Here is a 23206-nt window from a genome sequence, read left to right as displayed (position 1 = left end):
GTACTGAGAGTAAGAAGAGCCTTTTCCTGAGATTTTTCCCTTTCAGTTCTTTAGAATCACCCCATGAGCTCCAAAAGTGAGGACTAAACAGAAAACTAGATGGGGAAAAAAAACACCCAAACCTTTCATTCCCTGTTAGATACTGAGCACTTCTAAGCAGAAGTTCAAGATAATTGGTTTACATTTTTGCCAGTTGGCCTCCCTTCAGAAGGCATACACTATTGTTTTATTTTGCTTGTGGCTGGTTGAGCTGCTACCAAATAGGAATCAGATTTGGGCAGACAGACTGCCAATGTCTCCCAGATGCATGAAGGAATGAGTACACCCACTAAACAAAAGCAGAAGAACTTCTGTCTTCTGATGTGGGATTGTTCCAGCTCCAGGTGGTTTTGAAGCAGCTTGTAGTTAACGCTTGCAAGAGCAGGGCGCACCTGAACTGAATGCCTGTGGGAGGGAGGTAGGAGCTCGTGAACAGCTGCTAGAAAAACATTTTGTCTGAGACCATCTTTGCCAGTCCACCTGAGGTGATTTTACATTTTTAAAAATAAACGAGGTTGCATCTGGAGTTATGGAAACATAGGTAACTGCCACTCTCCTATCGAAAACACACGTAAAATTCCGCAGGTAGTTGAGCCCAAGGTGCGCACGCAGGTGAAGCTGCAGAACGCCTCCTGTGCCACCCAGTCCGCAGAGCAGCTGGGGCTGTTGGGAAGGGCGGTGCAGCCCTGGGCAGCTCAAAGACACAGCTCCTGTGCACCAGAAAAACACAAGTTTAACAGCAAAGTACAGCTTAGCGTTCCCTGTTAAATAGCTGCAATAGCATGGCGAGGGGTCTTTGGGTTCCCACTGCTGCTACGAGCCTTGCTTTTGATTCCTGCTTGTCATTACTGCCTGTTCAAAACTGGCCCCAGGAAGGCTGCGTCCCCTTTTCATTTAGTAGAATTTGGGTGTCATTTATAGCAAGAAGTTTCTGGTGGTGGTACTGACACCTCTCCATTGGGACAGGTCTTAGCTTATTAAGTGTAAGTTCTCTGAGCTGAGTATGCTATTACTGGCATGAGGATTTCTTATCAATGTGCTTTTTCTTACACAACAAAACAGGAATGTCAAGACAACAACAAAATTCTTTCTCTTGTATTTGTACAGAAGCGTACTGACCCACTGTCTGGCATGCAGGGTCACGGCTGCAGCAGACTGGCAGAAAGCCCCATTAAGCCACACACGCCATCCTTTTTCCTCTGTCCTCTTATCCTGCAGTGCCTGACAATCTGCAGCACATGACTGATCACAGCTTTGTGTCACACTAATAGAGATGCAGTCTGAGGCTTTGGAAAGGATACATCAGCACAATGTAAGGCCCCAGAGGCTTTTTTTGAATTTTTTTTTTTTTTTTTTTTTTGTCTGGGAGCAGTTGATAGACAGCATGTGAGGCTAACCTATCTGATAGCCAAGAAGCAGCAAATGGGTTGGAGATGAGACCTGACAAACCCTGGCCACCCTTGCTTCTGATGAGCATCTGGGAACTTCGGACCATGCCATCTATATGCTGGATGCTGACTAGGTTGAGGAAAAAAAAAAAAAAAAGAGTGACGGTGAGGAACTAAAATCTGAAATTGAAGTCTTTAATGGTCCATCCGTCGTTCACTTGAGTTGGGCACCCCTGCAGCACAGCGACCTATCCTTCCTCTGGCATATGGGCCTATAGGTAGACCAGATGCATCTCAGAAAAGAATTTAGCTTGCAAGCATTAAACAATGAAACGTCTACAATTCGAATCTGAATTTATATTAAAAAGGGTCTCATACCATGTTAGTTAACCACAATGTAAAGTGAGTATCTCCAGTTAAGGCAGCTGGGCTGCATCTGCTCCAGATATTTTCTGTAGCATTATAAATAAAATATACAGGTGGGGTCTTGCCATAGCGATGTCTCCTTTTCTTTTTACGACCTTGAAATAGTGGGGAAATCAGCTCTCATAACTATACAAGCTTATTACTCACCCGTCAAGTAAAACTTTTTAATTATATTTGTCCTGAATTATCAAGCATAAGAAAATAATTATGCATGTTGATGACATAGCATGTGCTGTATTGGTGACAAACTAGTGGCAAACAGGACAGAAGTAGTGCAGCACTGCGTGTCAGAAAATACCCTCCTATCTCCCCGAGCAAGTACAGACAGCATATTTTACCTGCTCGCAGCCTCCCCTTACTTGAGATTAGTCTGTCTGAGAAAAGAGAGATTGTCCTTGAAGACAGATAAAAGTTCTAGACAGAAACTGTTTGGTTTTATCCTTAGCAGTTAATGAATGGGTAAGGGAAGTTATTATGTAAAGAATCCCAATTTAATCTCAAAGTCGTTGGTCACAAGATGTTTATTGGTTGAGAAGTGGAAAAAGAAAGTCCTATTTACCAGTGTGGCAAGTCTTGGACTGTAGAAAATTTGTTGTTAATTTAAAAAGCACCTTAATTTCCACACAGCCTTAGCAAAATGATACCATGCTTAAGACTAGGCTTAACAATGTGATATATTTTTGGGAGAACTACATAAACGCTCTGGTTTTGTTTTGCTTCAGCTCAGTAAAATGCATTTTGTATAGGAGTTACATAGTTTTCATGCCACATCAGGACAAGACTGAGTATCGATAATACCGCTGTTCAGTGTTACGTCAACTGAGTGTAGCCATTCGTTTCTCTCCTCTTGCATTTTTGTGTAGATGGAATTTTCTCCTAATGATGAAGCAAGCTAGCTAGTTAAGGATCTCAGCAACTGGGGTGCTGGGTGAAAATAAGCAGTTATCTGACTTGGCCTGTGGCAGGACATTCCACTTAAACCAGATTTCTGTTTGCCTTGAAATTCCAGTGCTAACAGGAGGTGAGCTTGCTTTGCAAAATTCTGGCAGCCTCTCCTCTGTCCCCCCGCTAGACCTTGAGCCTTATGCTCAACAGGGATAACAAGCTCGTCTTGAAAATCCGTCATCACACACATATCTAGATTTAAACCACTGCTGGAATTTTTACAAGGTGACATGGTTGCTGAGAATCTATATTTGGCCAATGGACAAGTCCAGGCAGTTATCCACTGCCTGTTTGGACAAGTTAGTTGTCATGGAAAATTAGCATTATGCTCTTACTCTGCTCTAGCGTATCTTTAAACACTATCTGGAGCACTCATGTTCTCTACCAAGTCTTTTCACTATTCAAATATGATTTTAAAATGTCACCATGGGCAAAGAAAAAAACGTGCAAATTAGAAAAGGGAATCGGACTAAAAACTAACCAGTTCTAGTTAAGTGTAGCAATTAGTACCTATCAAAATAACATACTTCCAAATGTCCTACACTTAAAAGATATTCAAAAGTATAGAATGGGAAATGACAGGCACATAGGACAGTATGACAGCCTCCAATTCTCTTTGGATGTAAAGTTATCTCCTCGTTTCCTCTCCTAAAGATCAGTGGAAAAACAACTTAAAGGGCACAAATGAGCATTGCAAATCAAACTAGTATCCAAAGGTGTCATTACCAATGAGCCAGGCAACCAACACTTTTACTATTGTGTCCCCGAATTTATGTGGACTATAAGCAAGGGTCTCTGCCGTTATTAACCTCGAAATAAATTGACATAATGAAGTTTTCTGTCACTAACATGCTGCAGCTGGATTTACAGAAGCACAAGGTTGCCACCAGAAGCCTTAAGGCTCTTTAATCCCAAACAAGGTCTTACATTTCGGACACGGCGCTCACGAAGCGGGGGTCCAGAGAGCTGCCAATGGCGGGGGGCTGCATGGCCTCATCCCGCGTGAGCAGGGCTGCGCCTCAGCACCACACGTGTCCCAGGGGAAGCCAGAGAGATGATCGACATCGATGCAAGGTTTTTTTCAGATTTTTAGTAAAGTGGGGCTCTGTAGGGAACGTTCATACTCTTTTGGGCTCGCTCTTAGCAACAAGGCCTGCTCTTCCAGTTCTGTCTCAACACCTCACATCCACAAGCCACAACATGTTTTGTTTGCCACAACATGTTTTGTTTGCCACAAACCCCACAGTTTTTGCGGAGCGGCCGTAAACACGGTCGGGAGGGGGGGGTAAAAGCGACGACGGGCAAGAAAGAAGAGCGACGCAGACAAGAAAAAGCCGCCGGCAAAGCGCAGCCCGGCCGTCCCTTCCCCTCCAGCCCCTCTCGCTGCTGCCAGGCCTTCCCCCCCTCAGCCCGGGCACCGGCTTTTCTGTTCCGCCCGACGCCGCGGGGCCGGGCTCTGCCCCTCCATCCCCTAAAGCCCCGGGGTCGGTCGCTCGCTCGCAGCCGCCTGGTGTGAGAGGAGCCGCCGCCTCAGGGTGCGCGCGGCGCGGCGCAGGCCGTTGCCCCGAGCCCGTTAGGGGGCGCTGAGGGGAAACCCGCCGAGCCGCGCCGCTCAAAATGGCGGCGTTGGGCGCGGAGCGCGCTGCGGCGTGCTAGGGGCCCTCCCCGGTTCCTCCGCCCGCCGGGCAGCGGAGCGGGAGCGGCTGGTGGTGCGTGGGGATCCCGGTTCGCTGGGTGGGTGGGTGGTGGGGGGGTCGCTGGGAGCTCGCTTTTGGCGCGCAGCGGGCCCGGGTGCTGGGGGAGGGGCGGCTGCCGCACGGCGGGGCGTTCGCTCGGGGCGCGGCGCTGAGGCGAGGGAGGACGGGGACAAGGGGCGCGGAGACGGGGCTGTTTCTTCACGCCGCCGCCGTCGTCGTCGTGTTCCCCCCGCCGCCGCTTCTGACGGGCGCGGTGAGTCAGCGTCGCCCCCCCCCTTCTCCTCGTCCTCCTCCCCCGCCGCCGTGACTCGGCAGCGCCGCCGGTCATGCTCAGGCATGTCGGGCCGCGGCCGGCGGAGGAGCTAAGCCCCGACTTGCCTCCTCTTGGCAGCGCTATATAAGGGCCCAGCCCGGCCCGACTCGGCCCGGATAATCTGCAGCCGGAGCTCGGCGTGTGGGTTGGACGAGGTGAGCGGGCACCGCCGGGGTCTGTGTGTGTGTGTCTGTGTGTGTGTGTCTGTGTGTGTGTGTCTGTGTGTGTGTGTCTGTGTGTGTGTGTCTGTGCGCTTCCCCCCCTTCCCTCCCTGGGGTGTCTCTGTGCGGGGGAGGGGGACACCCGGGTTGTGTAGCCGTGTTCCACGTTTTGAGGTTGTTCTCTCCTTAATTGCAGGCAAATGTGCAATACCAAGATGTCCTCCCTTACGGATGCCTCTTCTGTCACCGCTTCGGAGCAAGAGGCGCTGGTCAGTAGCTCCGTTGGACGCGCCGGTTTTTCATGCTTTTTGCAGAGTTTTTTACCTGCTAATTCTGAAGGGCAGCTTTGCTCAGCGAGCGATGGTTAGAGAGAAGCCAGGAAATCCGGCGAAGATGGTCTCTCTGATTCTGTAATTCTGAAGGAAATCTTTCTTATTCGTGGTGAGAGTTGAGGCTGATGGTTTAGGTCTAGACTCTGTTTCCTGGAGACCTCTGATGGTCAGGTTGCTTTCTTTCAAAAAAAAAAAAAAAAAAAAAGGATCTTATGGTCTGATTGAATCATAGTAAGTATTTTGTGGTGGAAATTTTTTAACGGTTCATAACTGAAGAGTTGTGGAAGACCTCTCTTGTGCAAAACGTACACTGCCTGTGAAATAATCTTGTCATTGCAACTGAAGGGTTTCAAATTTGGCATTTTCACTTCCTCCTCTTGGAACTCATAAGCAAGTTGTAATAAGAGTCTTCGTTTGTGTTTATAGCTTTGTATATCCAGGCTTTCCATCATACAGTGACAGTTCTGCTGTCCTGGTTTTCTAGGCAAGTTTTGCTGAGGATGGAAACCTATGTGTTATATCTGAGATATGAGTTAAAAACAGTGTGTGTACAATGACAGTTGAACTGGATTATTTTTTGTAGAAGGGTAAAGCTTAAAAGTGTGGACTGATAGCAGAACTTCAGAAAAGCAAAGTAACAGAGCAGCAGACTGGTCAAAGTTGGTGGTTTTTTCCATTTGTTTATTCTTTTTTTAAGTTGTCATAATGTGATGCTACCAGGCAGAAGAACTTCATACTTGCAGGAGTCGGGGAGAGAGGGCTGGGGAGTAAAAGGATCTGAACCCATGAGTCTAGTTGTGGATTCAGAGATCTGAAACTGTGCTTTGCCTTCCTATGCTCAGGTGTCGTTAGTAGTTGAATAAGTTACTGTTTGCTTCCTTTTTGAAAGTGTAATATATGCTGCATGCTCTAAATAATTCAGCACTTAGGAAGGGGTGAATAGACATCTAACGGTGTCCACAGGCTTGTTTATTGTTTTCATTATGTGCGATTCTTGCAACTAATCTCTTGTTAATGCATTAAAACTTAACGTTGGTTTTAGCAGATACTTGAAATGGAATGTAGGGAAGTCCCATCCCGACCTTTCCCCCTTCCCTTAAGCATTTATTCCTTGTCTTGTGATATGTTATTCATACTTTCCTATAAAATGTTTCTTTTCTAGAATATTTCTTTCTTATTCTAGGAAATATATTAGGATAGCTAAATATTAGCCTGTTCTTAGAATGGTTATGCTATTGTTGAAGTGGCAATACTGGAATATACTGCACTGCGAACCGTCATTGGCTTCACAGGCATTTTCTTTGCAGCTGTGGCAGCCCCTGCAGCTTGTTCTCATCTCCTGCACTGGTACTGGCACAGTTGTTTGTGGAACAGTGCAGTGGATGGGATCAGGACATTGCTCTGGCAAGAAGAAAAAAAAAAAGGGGGGGGGGGGGAAGTGATTTTTTTTTTTTTTTTTTTTTTTTTAAACTTTTCCTCCTACCTCAGAAATTGTCATAGACTGACTGCAGATATACTCTGCTGGCACAGTGGGTGGGTGGGAGGCCATTGCAGAGGTGGGAGTGGTGGAAATACAGTGGAAAGGACAGAGTGTGCTTATCCTAGCTAAAAAAAGTCTTCAGAGGTAACGCAGCCCACCTGGCAAATACAAAACCGCAGTCCCAGAAACTGTCACAGGAAGAGACTAGGAAAGAGGTGGACCGGTGTTTTGGTTTGTGACTTGCACTCTGGACCTGACAGACAGTCACAAAGGTCCGTTTGCCTTCCTCCCTTCTCCTTGGGAGTCGCTGTAAAGGAGCAAAGGAGTGAAGCTGAATTCTCCAGGACCCAGCCTTGTCCTTGGAACTACCAGATGAATCCTGTAGCTCAAATCGAGGAATCTGTATGTACCAGTGGAAGATGAGGATTTGAGCTAAGATGTACAGTGTTTGAGAAGTTTAGTATGATTGGGTTTGTGTTATTTGCTTTTAAGTTTAAATTTGCAAAGTAAAAAACTTGGATGCAGTTAGGTTTTAATGTAGTTGTGTGTTTGTATATCAGATTAATACAGGAGGAGGAAGCCAACCTGTATAGTGTTTTGTTTGGTGAACAGCTGGTGCATACTGTTTTTCTTCTTCCCCACACAGGTTAAACCAAAGCCGCTATTGTTGAAGTTGTTAAAGTTAGCTGGTGCAGAAAAGGACACTTTTACTATGAAGGAGGTGAGAACTTTTAATCACTGAAAGTACATTACAGTGAGTACAGATAGATCGTTCTTTTGTCTTGGGTGAATGGGGGGCAGTGTAGTTCACAGCTTATCTAGAAGATGTTGAGACAAGATATTACTCTTATTGTCCTGCTGACTTGTTAGGTGGTGTTTAGCAGGTTTCTCAAAATCTGAACAAAAGTATCTGGTGGTCGGTAGAATAGCAGAGTACTTGGGGAATGATAGATGAAAGTTGCAGCTCAGGGGGAGTTTAGGCAAAGTGAGAAGAGCAAATCTCAATGAATTTAATGTGTTTTCTCTTGCGCTTAAACTTGAAACAACAGAACCTGGGTATTTAATGTCTGTATGTCATTTGTTTTACAGGTAATATTCTATCTTGGACAATATATTATGTCTAAACAATTATATGATGAAAAACAGCAACATATTGTACACTGTGCAAATGATCTCCTGGGGGATTTATTTGGAGTAACAAGCTTTTCAGTAAAAGAACACAGGTAAAATGGGATTCTTTTCTGAGAGTCTGGTTGTGAAATGATGGAGAACATAATGCGTATGGCCTTTTTTAACTCTTTGTATCTTCAAAGATGGTAAGCTCTCTTTTATAATTACGCGTAGCTAACTTGCAACATCTCTCTCTTTATCCCCATCTAAGGAGACTATATTCAATGATTTCCAGAAATCTGATAGCAATCAATCAACAAGGTAAGCTAGTTTGGGAGGACCTTTTGTTTGGGGAAATGGCAGTAGGGAAAAATACAACTTACATACGCATCTTGCATGTAGTGATCAGATAACATTGATCTCTCCATAATGAGCTACTTGGCTTTACACACTACTGTCCAGATCGATCACAAATAGTGAATCAGAGCAAACACTGTTTCTTCTTGGTGAGAAAAAAAAATTCTGAACAGCATTTGGGTAATTTTTGTCAGACTAGAACCAGAATAAGCACAATCAGAGCTGAACACAAAGAGGACTAAATTGAAAAATTAGTTGTTTGCTTGTATTTCTTACAGATAAAGCCCTCAACAACATAAAAAGTTTTAATATGAAAAATTAGCTTCTTGAACTTGGAAGTGAGGGCAAATGTTTTTCATTCTTTCTGTTAGTGTTCTGTTTTAGTTTTCAAAACTGAATCTGGAGTACATTTAGAACTGGTCACCCTCAGCTACACTTGAGTCCTGTTATAAAAGATCTCTATACTTAAAAACGTAGCCTTGCAGTAACTTTGTGGGTAGCCACTCCATAAATGGAGTGCTGTTATTCAATATAGCTGTAATTTCTGAGTAATACAAGGAGTGAACCAGAAGTTAAACAGTGGAAGCCATTTTGTAAATTGGCTTCTAAATCCATATTAAGACACCCTTTGTTTCTGATTCTTCCTAAAGGCAAGTGTTCAGCTGCTGAAGATGCAAAACATGCTCTCTTTATTATCCCTTATTTTTATGTTTGCAAACTTAAATTACCTCTCAAATTCTCGAAAGATAATTTATTAATTCAGTGTCTGTCTGATAGTAAGCACATATAATTAACCACAGTTAATTTTTCTTCCAGTTAATGTCTTTTTAATTCCGTGTTCCCATAAGATAATAGCTAGTAAAATAAGCTTTGGAGACAAAGAAGTGTAAAATATTTCCTGCCTATATTCTTTCATACCTGCAGAATCCCAGCTAATGCACAGCCTTCATTTGAAGGCATTTGTAATAAAATTCTCAGCTATTCTGTGGTTGAGATTTCTTCTTCCTCCCAACTTTACCGCTTCAGCTAAGCTACAGGGGAAGTGCTGCACACACCTGAAAAGCAAAGGGACAGGGTTGGTTTTTTCCATTGTTGCAAAACATCTGGATTTTAAGTTTAGAATTTACTTTGTAAATGCTGTGCACACAGTTAACTTCTCTCCCTTGCTTTTATTCTCATGTTTTTGAGCCTGAAATTGACTTTCTACTGTGCTGTGTTACGGTGTTTGGTTTGGTTTCAGAGTCTACGCTTGCTGACACACCTGAGGATGATGCCAGATTTCAGCTTGAAGAAGAAAATGTTCTTACGGTGATTTTTTTTCTTTCTTTTTTCCTCCAAATAAATGTTCCGAAATGTAAATTCTATTTAGTGTTTTATGATAGTGTCAATGGTTTAGATACAACTAGTTGATTCTAGCCTTTTACTTCATATTCGTGCTCAGGCTTACTCAGTATTTCTGTTAACCAGGAAACTATGCAAGAGTTAGATGAGAAGCAGACTTCATCAAACGTGACTTCCCGACCAACTACGTCTTCTAGAAGGAGAACACACAGCGAATCTGGTATGTGCAGATTTATGATGCAGAGCTTCCAGTAGCATGGCCACTTAGGGAAAGAAGTACATTCTGTTGCCTTACTGACTTTGAAAGATGCTGACAAATACTATTCATGTTTCTCTGCTTATCTAAAACAAAATGTTCAGTCTGGAAGAAATACGCAATTCCTTGCATTGCTCCAGTATCATGTTACAGTTTGGACCTTTAGAACTGTTAGTAAGATGATGGAATAACTTGTTCCACAGATCTCAAACTTGTTCACATCAGCAGGACTTAATCAGCTGTGTTATCTTCATGAGGAGAACACTTTTGTTTGTAATAGACTGATGTAGTCAAATTAATTTCAGTTCCCTCTGTAGACAGCCACAAAATTTTACTTTTTTATTTGCCTTCTAAAACAAGTTTTCATTGGATTTCAATTGGTGGCAGACGTCAAAGGTCTGGTAGTAACATGGGATGATTTTGGGTATGTTGGAAGTGTTCTCTACAGTTCTACTTAAATAATATTCTGTGGAATTTCATAGATTAGTTAGTTCCATCAGTTACTTCTGTTACCTCATGACTTGGTGGCTGTAATTACCTGGGCAGTGATGGCCTTCTGTCCCTGCATAGAACTTCCTTTTCTTCAGTTGTTCGGTAGCATTTTTCAGTTCCTCAGCTTTTCTGTAGTATTTTTTTGTGTTCATCATAGGACACGGTTATGTTAGTCAGTCCAAACACTGTGCTGCGTTGCTGAGCGGTTTGCACTAAATTAAAAGAACATTTTAATGTTGTAACAAAAACTGGTGAAAGGATGGAAAGTCTCGGTTAAACATCATAACCTGTAATATTTAGGCATGACCCAGAGCACATAAGGTCCTGTGTTGTGCTTACTTATTGTAGGTTTGATGATTAACTCTTGTCTTTGCATCCGTTTATTAGTTTGTTACAACCTTAAAAGTTCTTTTAATATAGTGTTTTTATATACACTTTTTTTCTAATTTATAGGAAATCTTCCTTTTAAACCACTATTCTTGTTAAATTGGGATGGTAGCGGCTCCTTTGGAGCCGCTTATATAGTGTATAGAAACCTTGTGGTGATACAGTATCAGTACAGCATGGAGCCATGACAACTAAATGAGGACAACGATGGACAGGAGCAACCCTTGGGCCTGGGGGCACCAAATTTGGTGGGGCTCTCAGGGCGGAAAAAGAAATGAGAGGGGCTGAGCCAAGAAGCACCAAGGGAAAGTAAGAGAAGTCTCAAAGTATGTACAAGTGTTTTGTTCTCTTTTCTTTTACAATGAAAGATTCAAGACTTGAAGACTCATGGATTGTCAGGGTGTGTTTTACAAGGCAAGGGAGAAGCTGGGCAATAGAGGGTGGGTGCAAAAGGCACCTGTAGTGGGGCAGCAGGCTCTTACCCAGGTCTGTTGAACAAAGTTGTCAGGTCTCCTGGGGAGTTTTCACTCCGCTGCACTTCTATACTGACTTTGCAATGCCTTTTTTAATAAAGTAGTTTCTTACTGAACACTCTGAAAGTCAGTGGAGCTGAATTTTGACTTGCCTACCCCTAAAATGCTGTCCCCCTACTCCTTATGCTGCTGTAGGTGGTTGTTTCAAAACGTGATGTATTTAAAAAGCATTGTATTTTTGCCTTCAAATCAAGCATATTTAATAGGCACAGCTAAAAGCAATGCTTTCAGAGTTCAATTTTTACATAGTATGCCTTGAAGGTTTTCTTGCTAGTGTGTGGTGAAAGTCATAAAGGTTTGTTACAAAAATCCTGTTGAGTAAATACAATTACATGTAGTGCAACTATTAACTGATAAATTTGTTGAGGTATCTGAAACTTGAACTTACCTTGCTTAGCATGAGGTCCTTCGTATGCATGTGACCTGGGGAGCTAGTTGCTCTGTCTCCCTGCAAATTCTGGGTTGGACTCAGCAGCCCTCTGAAAGTGCTTTTCTGTCTACTGACTGTAGAGGGAGCTAGGACAATCAAGATCCTAACTGTATTTCTTAAAATTAGGAGGGGTTTTAACGTGTCGTGTGTGAAGTGGGAGTAAAAATGCTTCCAAATTTGCAGTTATTTTATTTCCTGCATGTGGAGACTGCCATTTACAAGCTGTACTGATGGGACAAGCGGGGACAGCCAGCCCCTGAAATACTGACTTCAGGAATATTTCACACTTCTCATGTTTCTTGGTGTTACTGTGTCTTTCTTAAAAAAGTTTTTGGTGCCTTTACTTTTTTCCCCATAAAACAATGCTGAATGACTTTATTAATCCTAAATTCCTATATACGTAAATTATATTTTAAGCTTCTGTTAAGAATATTCAAAACTGCATACTGCATAGATGGTTTTGGAGTAATAAAAATTCTTGAATGTGCCCAGAAGAAAATTCTTCAGATGACCTGCGTAGTGACAGAAGAAAACGACACAAGTCAGACAGCATTTCGTTGACGTTTGATGAGAGTCTCTCATGGTGTGTAGTCAGTGGTCTGTGCCATGAAAGAAGCAATAGCAGTGATTCAACAGATTCTCTTTCCATTCCTGTAAGTCAAAATATTTTTTTTTTGTGGTACAAATTTTGCAGATACCACAAGTGCAAATATGCATCTTAAAACATCATGTTCTTAATTAAAAGCAGCAGTGCCTTCAGTGGTGTCTGAGGAAGGAAAAGAGGCTGAAAGAAAAGTTGGTGTGTGGGTGGAGTGGGGTCTTTCAAAGATGTGCTGACAAAGCTGAAGTGAAATTTTGTTAAATATTAACTTTGAATATTCTTTAAAAAACAGATTCTTACTGCTTGGCACAGTGTTGAAAAAATGCCAGATACATTTTGTGTTTTAAAATAATCATTCCTTAAAATGCTAAGAGAAGAAAAGCAGTCACAGACGTTCCATAATTCAGAATAGTTGGTAGTTCCAGTACAGCTTTGGTAACTGTACATAGTAGTGCCCTGATGATATGCTGTATTCATTTTCTAAGCCTTTACTGTTTTTTATTGTTGTTTTCAGCAAACACTGAGGCAAATTACCTGTGGTTAGGTTAAGTCATGAAGAGCTAAACTAACAGCACTCCTAGTCATATACTGTATTCTGAATTGACAGAACTGATACTATATCTTCACTCTTGCTATTCTGTAATTGTTTAGCCACTGTCTCAAATTAAGGTTAACAAAGTTGATGAGAGTAGAGAATTTAGTGACATGCAGCCAAAAGACAGCATCTTCTGGCATGTGTTATTTCACTTTTTAGGAGAGCCTTTGTGAAATAGTAGCTGCAGTCTTCAAGCTGGCTGTAGGTTGACTGCAGCCTCTTATTACAGAGCTGACAAAAGGTTTTCAGGTCTAGCTTTATTTTTACCTACCGATGGTTTGTCTGTCTCATAAAAGACGTTCTATCTAACAGCAGCTGGTCTCATTTCTTCCATAGCTAATTAAACTGAGTAGTTATATCTCATGAGCTATCTTTAACAGTAATGGTCATGGATATGGACTGGTGAGGTTGAATGTGTACTTTCTTTCTCTTTTTTTTCAGGATCTTGATGCCAGTTCATTAAGCGAAAATTCTGATTGGTTTGACCACAGTTCTGTTTCAGACCAGTTCAGTGTAGAGTTTGAAGTTGAGTCTATTTATTCAGAAGATTATAGCCATAACGAAGAAGGACAGGAGCTCACAGATGAAGATGATGAGGTACATATTTGGTTTGTTTGGGTTTTTTTTGCCTGGGGAGGTGGTGAGAGGGGGAAGGAAACTTACAGGAATACCTCATGTTGAGATTCCAACAAGAAGTAGTAACTCTTCAGGTTTATTGCAGGACTGCATATGCTATGTCACAAACTGCACCCAGTTGTTTATTAAATCAAATTACATGCCTGTGCAGTTGGGTCACCATTATACACCCACCAGGCAGTAACCGGAACAGTGCTAAGGCTTTCTGCAGGCTCTGAAACAGACTCTTGACAGTCTGGAGAAGTCTGTCTGTTTAACTTCACTCACTAGCTGTTGGAGTCGGCGGCAGTGTGTGTATTTGAGTCTGTCTCTACGTTTTCAATTATAGAAGTATGTGTTGAGCTTTGACAACACTTCTGATAAACTGAATGAAAACTTTCCTAGTAACTGTTTGCAAAGGGATATTTCTGAATCATTTGCCTCCCTGAATATTAATGTTTCATAGAGTTGCTGAACCACAATTTTAGAAATTTTCATTAGGCGGCAAGAAGACAGTAAAATTGTCATTACTATAATTTTCAAGAGATCTAGATATCTGGAATGTCAGGAATGAAGTGGGAATTTTTTTTTTTTTCTGGGTTAGTTTTCTGTTACTTTAAAGAGGTGCATCAGCTCGTGGCAAGATTGGGTAAGTACCAGAGGCAGAATTCGCCAGGGACATACATGATTGTGATATTTCAGAGGCTGAATGGGATTGACTGTACTGATGTACGCTGGGTTGTAGTGGTGTGGAGCTGCACCCTCAGATAAGGCGGTGATTTAGAGGAAGAAAGGATTGAGGTGTGCCCCTGCTCCCAGCAGCAGTGCTGAGAACGGTTGAGGTTGGAAGGGGCCTCTGGAGGTCGTCTTACCCATCCCTAGCCCCCGGCACAAGCAGAGCTGATTGCCCAGGGCCATGTCCAAATGACTTGAATATCTCCAAGGGTGGAGGCTCCGCAGCTGCTCAGGGCCACCTGTGTCAGTGCTCGATCACCCTCACAGTGAGAAAGTGTCTCCTGACATTCAGACAGAATCTCCTGCGTTTTAATTTGTGCCAGTTGCTTCTTGCCCTGTTGCCAGACACCACTGAAAGGAGCTTGGCTCTGTCTGCTTTACACCCTCCTTTCATGTTTTTATACGCATTGGTAAGACCCGCCTCTGCCACCCAAGCCTTCTCTTCCCCTCCAGGCTGAAGGGTCCCAGCTCTCTCAGCCTTTCCTCCTGTGAGAGCTCCTCTGATCTCTTCGTGATCTCGGTGGCCCTTCTCTGGACTCTCTTCAGTAGCTCCGTATCTCTCACGTACTGGGGAGCCCAGAGCTGGACACTGTGCTCCAGGTGTGGCCTCACCAGTGCTGAGCAGAGGGGAAGGGATCACCTCTGTTCTAGAAGGTGGTACCTTCTATCTGTCTAGTCTACACTTTTCTTCAAACTGTGTGTTAAAATCCACTAAGAGCCAAATGAACGGCATTCCCCCCCACCCCCCCCGAACCAGCCATCAGATTTTTGGAGTTACTTGCTAATGTGAATTAACATGTATGCGCTACCTACTACATTTGATTAAAACTGTATCAGAAAATCTGTTAGATTAAAAAAATCTGATAGATTTTTTGATTGCCAAAAACAAGTTACATCAATACTTTATTTTTATAGGTATATCAGCTGACTATTTACCAGGATGAAGATAGTGATGCTGATTCATTTGATGAAGATCCAGAGATTTCTCTAGCTGTGAGTAAAAACTTGACTGGCAAAGCATCTTAAGTTGGGTGAACTGAGAGAGTAGATCATTGAGTATAGATGAATTCCGTTGCTACCAGTGATCTTTTAAGAATTAAATGACTCCTCCTTGTATGCTTGAAGATTCCAAGACAATATTTTTAATTATTGGACGTGATTATTAAGGAACCTTGATTTTTTAATTATTTCTTTTAAATTAGTAAGCTTCCTAATCCATTAAAAAAAAACCAAACCCACACTAACTTACAGTTTCACTGACTTAAGGGGAGGACGTTTTTTGGAGCCTCAATCTAAATTTTTGCACAAAAAGGAAAAAAAAAAGTCATGTATATTTAGAAAACTCTTCCTATAAATCTTAGTATTTAGTTTTATTGTCCACTCGTGAGTGAAGGAATCTGTACCATACAGATGTGAAGGCAAAGTTCTGTAAAATTAAAAGATTCTGAGGCTTTTTCTGAATTCTGTGAGACCATTCTTGAAGTGTGGGAAGCAATTCAGGGGTTTGAGGCAAAGTATGTAGGCATACCTGAAAAAAGCACACGCTAGAACTAAAATGCAGCGTATCTTTTTATTTGCGTTTGCTTTTCAGACTTGAAGCTTAAGTAAAGCTGTTGTCCAAAACTGTCTGAAGTGTTCCAGTCCCTTGATCCTCTGTAGGACTGAGGGACTTTACTATGTGTGTAAAACACAGAGCTAGCCACCACCTAAAAACACAGCACTACTTATGTAGGGAAAAATATGTCTGTATGTTGTTTTTAGGAATTAAAATTGGTCTTTTAAGCTTTTGATGTCACTGATGTTATTCAGGACTCAAACAAAAAGTGCTTTGAATCCTCTAAATAAGTTTTGGGTTTGTTTTTTTCTTATTATTTTTATTCCCTGTATAAAAATGAAGTGTATTTTTAATGAGATAACGGCTTATTTTCAGTTTAACCTATGATGCAGCCGTTAGTAATTTTTTTTTTAATGGCCGATGTTTTCTGTTCTCCAACACTGTTGTGTCAGAGTGCCCTCACCCGGCCGTTCTGCACACCAACAGCTTAGCATCCCACAGGTGGTTAAATGTCTCTTCAGTCTTGAGTAGCTCCCACTTCAGAACTCTATTGTACAAAGTAATGGGAATGGTGACCGTTTTATCAGAAAGAAGTTTTTCATGAGGTTCTCTGAAGACTTTTGTGGTCTGGTTTCTTCAGTTTAGCATAAGAAACAATAAATTGTTATTGTTCCACCTCTATTTTTATTTCACAAATCTACTGCAAAAAGAAAGAAAATCAGAGAGTCCTTTTAAAATCAAGACTATTTTAATCTAGAACCGTAAAGTGGGGCCAAACACTGAATGGAATGTTTAAATTATAAACAAGTTGATAGCTCAAGATAACTATTATTTTGGCAGTAATAAGTTGTTTATAATCTCTGATTACTTCAGTTGTAAGCATTCCAAGTAGCTTAAGCTGTTCCAACCTTTAATTCACTAAAGGATTATTGGAAGTGTCCAGAATGTAGCGAAATGAATCCTCCGCTTCCACGACATTGCCACAGATGCTGGGCCCTTCGTGAGGACTGGCTTCCAGATGAAAAGAGTGAGAAATTGGAAAAGAGCAAATTAGAAAGTTCCTTACCTCTAGAGTCTGAAGAAGGTTTTGATGTTCCTGACTGCAAGAAAGTGAAAATGACTGAAGATAAAGAACCAGCTGTGGAGGAGAGTGAGGATAAAGCAGTACAAATTTCCGAGTCCCAGGAAAGTGAAGATTATTCCCAGCCATCAACATCGAGCAGCATGTTCTGTAGCAGTCAGGAGGACTACAAGGAACCTGAGAAGAGAGAAGGGCAAGACAAAGTGGAAAGCACGGAATCCAGCCTGCCTGTTAACAGCATAGAGCCCTGTGTCATATGTCAGAGCAGACCTAAAAATGGCTGCATAGTACATGGCAAAACAGGACACCTCATGTCATGTTTTACGTGTGCAAGAAAACTTAAGAAGAGGAACAAACCCTGTCCGGTGTGCAGGCAGCCCATACAAATGATCGTACTAACTTATTTTAGTTAGATGGATGTTGACTGGAAAGCAGCAAAAGGAACTTCATAAACTGGTTAAGAGAGTAAGAAACTTATTTTTGTATGCTTATGGGAAAATTAATATTTTGGTCTCTTTACATTTGGTATTAAAAGTAATTGCTGAAATAAGTGCACTGGAGTTGTTAAGAGGTTAGCCTAATATTCATAAGTCAACTTGAAGATTTTAAATCCCTCTCAACAGAAATAACCAATTCCTGTAAACTACCTGCTTCCCCAAGTGTTTTATGTTCCATACAAGTTAGCGACGTTTGTGTTACTGGATTAAATAGACATTAAAAACCCAAATTCAATGATTATGAGAGAAGGGACATGTTGAGGAGTATGCTTATGTGAGTTCCTCCTCATAAGAAGATAGAACATTCTCCAGACTCCAGTATCTGTTGCCGGGTGAAGACACCAGGCTCAGTCAGAACCCTCTGAATAAGTCAATAAAATAAATAGAATCTTGTCTCCCTTGTTCCCAAAACTTAAATTCCTCCAAGTAACCAAATTACGGGGGAGATCTTACCAGGAAGGGAGGAAAGATGTGATAGAAAATAATTTAAGGTTTTGGAAATAGAAAAGGTTATTGTGGTTTTTTTATTTTTGTAGTGTGCATTGTAGACTTCGGGGCTGTGTGTGTCCTGAGAAGTCACTGATCCACATTCAGTCTTACAGTTATCTCTTAAAACGCCCTGAGAAACTGGCTTTTAAAATGCTTTTTGGGTTTGGAGGTCTGTACTATCCTGGTTATTATTTTAGCAGCACCAGAAGAAGCCTAACAGGCAAGATAAATGAAGGAGATGCTATATAATGTCAGCTCAGGCAATATTAGGGGACAACTGTATTCTTTTTCTGCACTTGTTTTTGACTTCAGCAGTATAGCATGCAGCTTGATCACTACATTTGCTTGAATAAAAATAGTAAGGGAAAAAGTTCATCTGCAGAAACAAATAAGGCTGTGTAGTTCTAGTTCACATAGACATTCTTTAAATTCAGTAGTCTTTCCAACTTGCACTGTTATTTTTATCCGTATCACAAGAATTCTGAAAATCTGTTGCAAGGTGTTTGGCCAACTCAAAATGGGTCTCGCTGGACCTGTCCTTTACTGTTTTTAGCTCTTGTCTCCTCACTGTACTTTGTCAAAAACTTTGTGAAACTTGCCAGTTCCTTTATTAAGGAGTCTATGAACTGACGTGGTTCTGTGCTGCGTTCAGAGTAGGTAGCATGAGTGTATTTTTGTAAGCTCAGGTATCTTCAGGATGTAGTTAGATTACTCAGCTGTTTTCCAGATGGAGAGTTTCTGTACCGGTGAATTGTATTTTTTCCTTTGGAAAACTAGATTACAAGAGTTGTATGTTTTTAGCACCTTTTAATTTTACAGGTAGTTGCTGATCATCTGCCCAATAGCGAATGGCAGATAAGTAGTCAGGGGAGTGCCAGGAATGGAGATGCGTAGAGTATAAAGTGTCTGTAAACCGGGGCTGTGAACACCCAGACAACAAGGAAGTACGTAGGAACAGGACATAAAGCTGTACGGAAGAGACTCGGCAAGCCCTTGGTTGTTACTTGCCTGCAAAGAAATACCTTCGTAGCTAAAGACTGAACTACCGGAATTGGTCATGTTTTGCTCGTACATTTGAGCTAATTTTTGAAAAATACAACTAAAAGATAGCAGTATCTCTGAAGTTTTACTATAACCAATTTTAACTAAACCAAATGTAAACCCCAGCTGTATATGTTTCTTCAAATTCTGACTTGCCAATTGCTTGCCCTTTGCAATTTGTAAAGTGACAGGGCAGCTGGAAGTTCTTGAAGTTCTTTGGTCAGCAGAAACCTTTCATGGGGTTTGATAACCGTTCAGCTGGAGATAGAGAAGTCCTTTGGGCAGGTATTTAAATATTTCAGGTAAGGATGCTTCTAATAGCAGTGTGAATTGAGGTTGATAGCCATCTTCCTATTTATTTTTCTTAATTTTTTATTTGACAAACCTAATTGCAGTGAAGCTTGCAGAGGCTCTTCCATTGCACCTGCAGGTCAGAACCAAACAGTGGTTGTATCATGGTCTAGAGTCTGCAGCTGAGAGAGAACTGCAGATGTGTGTATTCGGGAGAAGCGTTGGTAATGTGGGGACTATACTGAAAAATCTTCATCCACTGACATCGTCTCCGATGCCTTATGCTTTTTCAGTGCAATAGCTTCTCTATGGTCACTGTGATGGCTGTGTCACAGCAGTTCTGGGGGAGCAGCTGTTGGACAAATTGTACCGTACCGCTCGTGGCATTCTCTTCCACTCTAATCTATCCCCTTGGGCGATCTCCATGTTTAAAAAAAAAGTATTTCAGCTCTTGCAAAGACATGTGTGGTCAGAGCGATGATCTGTGCTGTTCACACTCGCTCAGCTTTGGGATTTTTCTTCAAAAACAATTTCATCTCCCAGTAACACTTTCTGTTTTGGCAAAAGATAAAGTGAGAGCATACTGCATAATGAAGTTCCCTTTTATGATGTAAAATCTTACTTCCCTAGCATGTCTCTGTTGTGGAGAACAGCGCTGGAAATACCCTCTGCTCCATACGGTGCTGAGGAAATGGGTAATTTTGATTCACTGTCAGAGTGAATCTTTGTTTTGAATTACATTTTCTGGCTTAGTATTATTCTTCGTAACTTCTCGTAAAAACTTTAAGGTTTGGTTTGTTTGGTTTTTTTATTTTCCCACCCCAAAGGATGCCTCCCAAAAAAGGCAGTGACGAGCATTGGTGTCTGTTCCAGTTCCTACAGGAGACGCTGGTGGGGAAGTGTGCACCTGGGGTTTGGGGGGGGGTCTGCATGATGCCCCAGCCCGGTCTTCAGTCAGAAAGGCTGAAGGAAACGTTTGGGTCTGCCTCTGTGCCGTCACCCTGACCCGCACTCGGTACTTGGGGCCGAGCGGTGGCCAGCCTGGCGTCTGCTGGCCCTGTCCTTCTGGCCTTGGGTAGCGGCACAAAAGTCGGCAAAATCTTAGTACCGAAGTTGACAATTGTTCTTACTTGGGGAGGTCTTTGAGATCCTTATTTAATATCGCTCACGTTTTAATCTTTAATTTATTGCAGTTTGTAAATATTCTTGTGCTTACGGTTAGTGTTCTGAACTTTAATTTATTGAATTAGTCTGTTGGTACGTGTGTAGATACGTAAACATGCATACCTAGTAAATCACAGTCACAAGAAAAATATTTAAGAAATTATAGCATTATGAAGAGAAGTGTTCAGATTATATACAGATTAAGAGAAGCATAAGATTTATGGCTTCGTTTTCTTTTTTCCTTCCCTTAAAACAACCTCTGTGTTGAACCTGAACACCATTTATTAAAACAGAGATGGAGGCTGGTGCAACTTGAGCAGAGTGAAGATGTTTTGATGGTGTTTGTTTGCCTTTGGAATGCTTTTTGTTCTCCGAGTGCAGCCAAGAAGCTGACTGATTGCTTTGTTGTGCTGGTGACATCGGAGGCGATGGTCTGGAAGATGCGGTGAGGTGACCAGAGGTTTCGAGGTTAATTTGCAGCGGGTGGTAATTGCTTTTGCCTTTGAATGTGTGACCAAGAAAGTTGAAGGGACGGCCAGATGCTGACCAAAACGTGACAGTACACAGTTCTCAGTAACTGTCCATGTCCGTTCCTTCGTGCGCTTCAGGTAGACAATAGTTACGTATGAATGCTGCAAGAACTTGCATTTAGTCTTTTTGAAGTACAGTAAAGCCACTTTTTTAAATACAACTTTTTCACTATGTAGCTATTTATTAGTATTGAAATTCAACTCTTGGCTCAAGGAAGTGAAGTACGTACTTAAGGCAAAATTGCTTTGTTTCAGTGTCTGACATTCCTCAAAAAGGCTAGAAGTGTCAAATATTAAAGTACTTGAATCTTTAGTACTGAGTCTTTCCTTAAGATTTATTAGTTATGAAGCCTGCTGCTTTTATCCTTTAAAAAACTTGCACAGCTGAAGCAGACGTAGCTGGGTTGTTGATTATATTGAACATTCACGCTGCAAAAGATGATGCTTTTTTTGAGCAGCACCCCTTGAATGTTGTTTTAGTGTTGCGTTCCTAACGAGCGCATGGGATGAAATCTGGGCCGGGGCAGCGGCTGCCATGTCAGTTGGCATGTTGATTTAGAAAAGGGAAAAAAGTGTTACAAAGTTTTAATTGATGAAGAGCATTGCGTGTATTTTAACAGCGTGGTACAATTTTTTATCACCAAGTTCTGTTTGCTGTGAATTTGTTTAAATGTCGCTGTCTCTGAAATGTCTGTCTGTGTGGGTGTGAAGCCACATGCCAGACTCAGGCAGATTTTTCCCCTTAAAGACTAATATGAGGGAAAAACAATTCCTTATTCTTACAGAGAGCGTCAACAAGAATAATTGTTTCAGAAAATTGTGTTCTTATAAAAGAGAGATGAGAAAATTACTAGAAGCATAATGACACTGAATAAATGTGTAATGTAGGACTAATAGAGGGGTGAAGAACTGTTCTTCACCTTAACCTAAAGCTGCTGTTGTGTTAGGGTGTAACCAGAGGTAGAGTTTATCACCTTAAAGCAGTTAATTTATTCCACATGTTAACTTGCCACATGTACTGTGGGGCAGCAGTTTTCCCAGGAAGATGGGATATTTTGTTGTGCAACACTCAGCCTAAAAAGGGACATTTGCTGTGGGAAGAGCGTTGAAGGTGTGCAAGCGTAAGGGTTTGTACCTCTTCTGAGCTCTCTCGGTCACTCGCAGTGCCAGCAGGTGGGTGCAGGCTTCCAGGGTCTGTAGGGTCGCCCGTGTACTTAATAAAGCGCCTTATGTAGCACGTTTGTACTCTTAATGCACAGCCCCGGCGTTATTGTATGTCCAGCGCTTGGCTCTCCCAGCTGGGGGGTGTCTGCCTGTTCCAGGGGCATTGCCTACTACGGGCACTTCCCCAGCTCGTCCATCCCTGAGTCGGTCTTAGCTCGAGTTAGTTGTTGTTTAAAGGTTGTGCAAGCAATATAAAACAAAACAAAAACCCCCACCCTGAAACCTGGGCTTACGGTATCTTTTAACAATGGATTGCACTTAGTGAATGTGAAAAATTGTTGCTTTTAACTAATGTGTGCTTTTTTTTTAATTTAGCACAGATGCACTGAAAGCTTCAAGTGAATGCCTTGCTATAGTGTGTGTATATCTATTCTACATGTAAAATTTGTTGGTGATACTCCACCTTTTGAGTAGACGTTGCTTTAACTCAACAGCCTGATTTTAAAGGACAGTTCTTGGGTTTGAGCTAAATTAATCGCCGAAACATGACGATTACATAATACCTAAAATACCAAATAGCTTTTCCAAAAGCAGAGTCTCACGTTGTTGTCTGACTACATGTAGCTGGATTGACCATTAAACAGACTGGATTATAGTGAATTTAAATAACTATGCAATCTTGCCACTACTAGCTGAACACACTTTCAAGAACTTGTCACGGTGCATCCCTTCCCAATACCCAGAGCACGTACTACCACCGTCAGCAACCATTCAACTACAGCCCTCCACTTAAATTGCACAGAGTATAGATCCATTTCTGAGAAGAATTTTCATGTGTATTGTGTTTGTCTTTCAGTTTTCAGTTTTTCCTTTTCTGAGGAAACTAAATACTATGTTGCATTTAAAAGCTTTAAATAAAGATTTGTTTATATACTCCTTGGTGCTCAATGACTTGATTGTCAGAAGTTCTGCTACTTTGTTTTCTGCAGGGGTAGTTGAGCTGTCACTGAAGCGGGCCTCTGTACCGGGATCGGGTCTGTGCCTCGCTGCGGCTTCCAGCACGCATGCTAGACGCGGTCCAAACTGTCTAGGAGCAGGGCTGTGTAACATACTTGAACATGCTAAAGTCACTGCTAAAACTATTCAGTTTAAAAAAAATCT

The 23206-nt window shown here is 41.9% G+C and overlaps 1 protein-coding gene across 6 annotated transcripts in view; it reads left to right on the top strand.

The window, feature by feature from the left end:
• MDM2 (MDM2 proto-oncogene) overlaps nt 1-22981 on the top strand; it is a 43581-nt gene extending 20600 nt beyond the window's left edge. Inside the window, exons 1-12 of one of the 6 annotated variants that reach the window (XM_075057840.1) lie at nt 4401-4507; nt 4887-4963; nt 5166-5238; nt 7428-7502; nt 7871-8004; nt 8163-8212; nt 9489-9556; nt 9716-9809; nt 12183-12340; nt 13325-13480; nt 15149-15226; nt 16713-22981. In XM_075057840.1, coding sequence (XP_074913941.1) covers nt 5170-5238; nt 7428-7502; nt 7871-8004; nt 8163-8212; nt 9489-9556; nt 9716-9809; nt 12183-12340; nt 13325-13480; nt 15149-15226; nt 16713-17282 — 1452 coding nt within the window. In that variant the 5' untranslated portion in view covers nt 4401-4507; nt 4887-4963; nt 5166-5169 and the 3' untranslated portion in view covers nt 17283-22981. Of the gene's footprint in view, nt 1-4394; nt 4508-4645; nt 4749-4795; nt 4964-5165; nt 5239-7427; nt 7503-7870; nt 8005-8162; nt 8213-9488; nt 9557-9715; nt 9810-12179; nt 12341-13324; nt 13481-15148; nt 15227-16712 lie in introns of those variants that run through there. The other 5 variants (XM_075057834.1, XM_075057836.1, XM_075057837.1 and 2 more) reach the window with 5 other exon arrangements.
• Nucleotides 22982-23206: the final 225 nt, after the last annotated feature.

This window comes from Buteo buteo, chromosome 26, assembly GCF_964188355.1.
Source record: "Buteo buteo chromosome 26, bButBut1.hap1.1, whole genome shotgun sequence".
NCBI lineage: Eukaryota > Metazoa > Chordata > Aves > Accipitriformes > Accipitridae > Buteo > Buteo buteo.
This window is presented reverse-complemented; position numbering and strand designations above follow the sequence as displayed.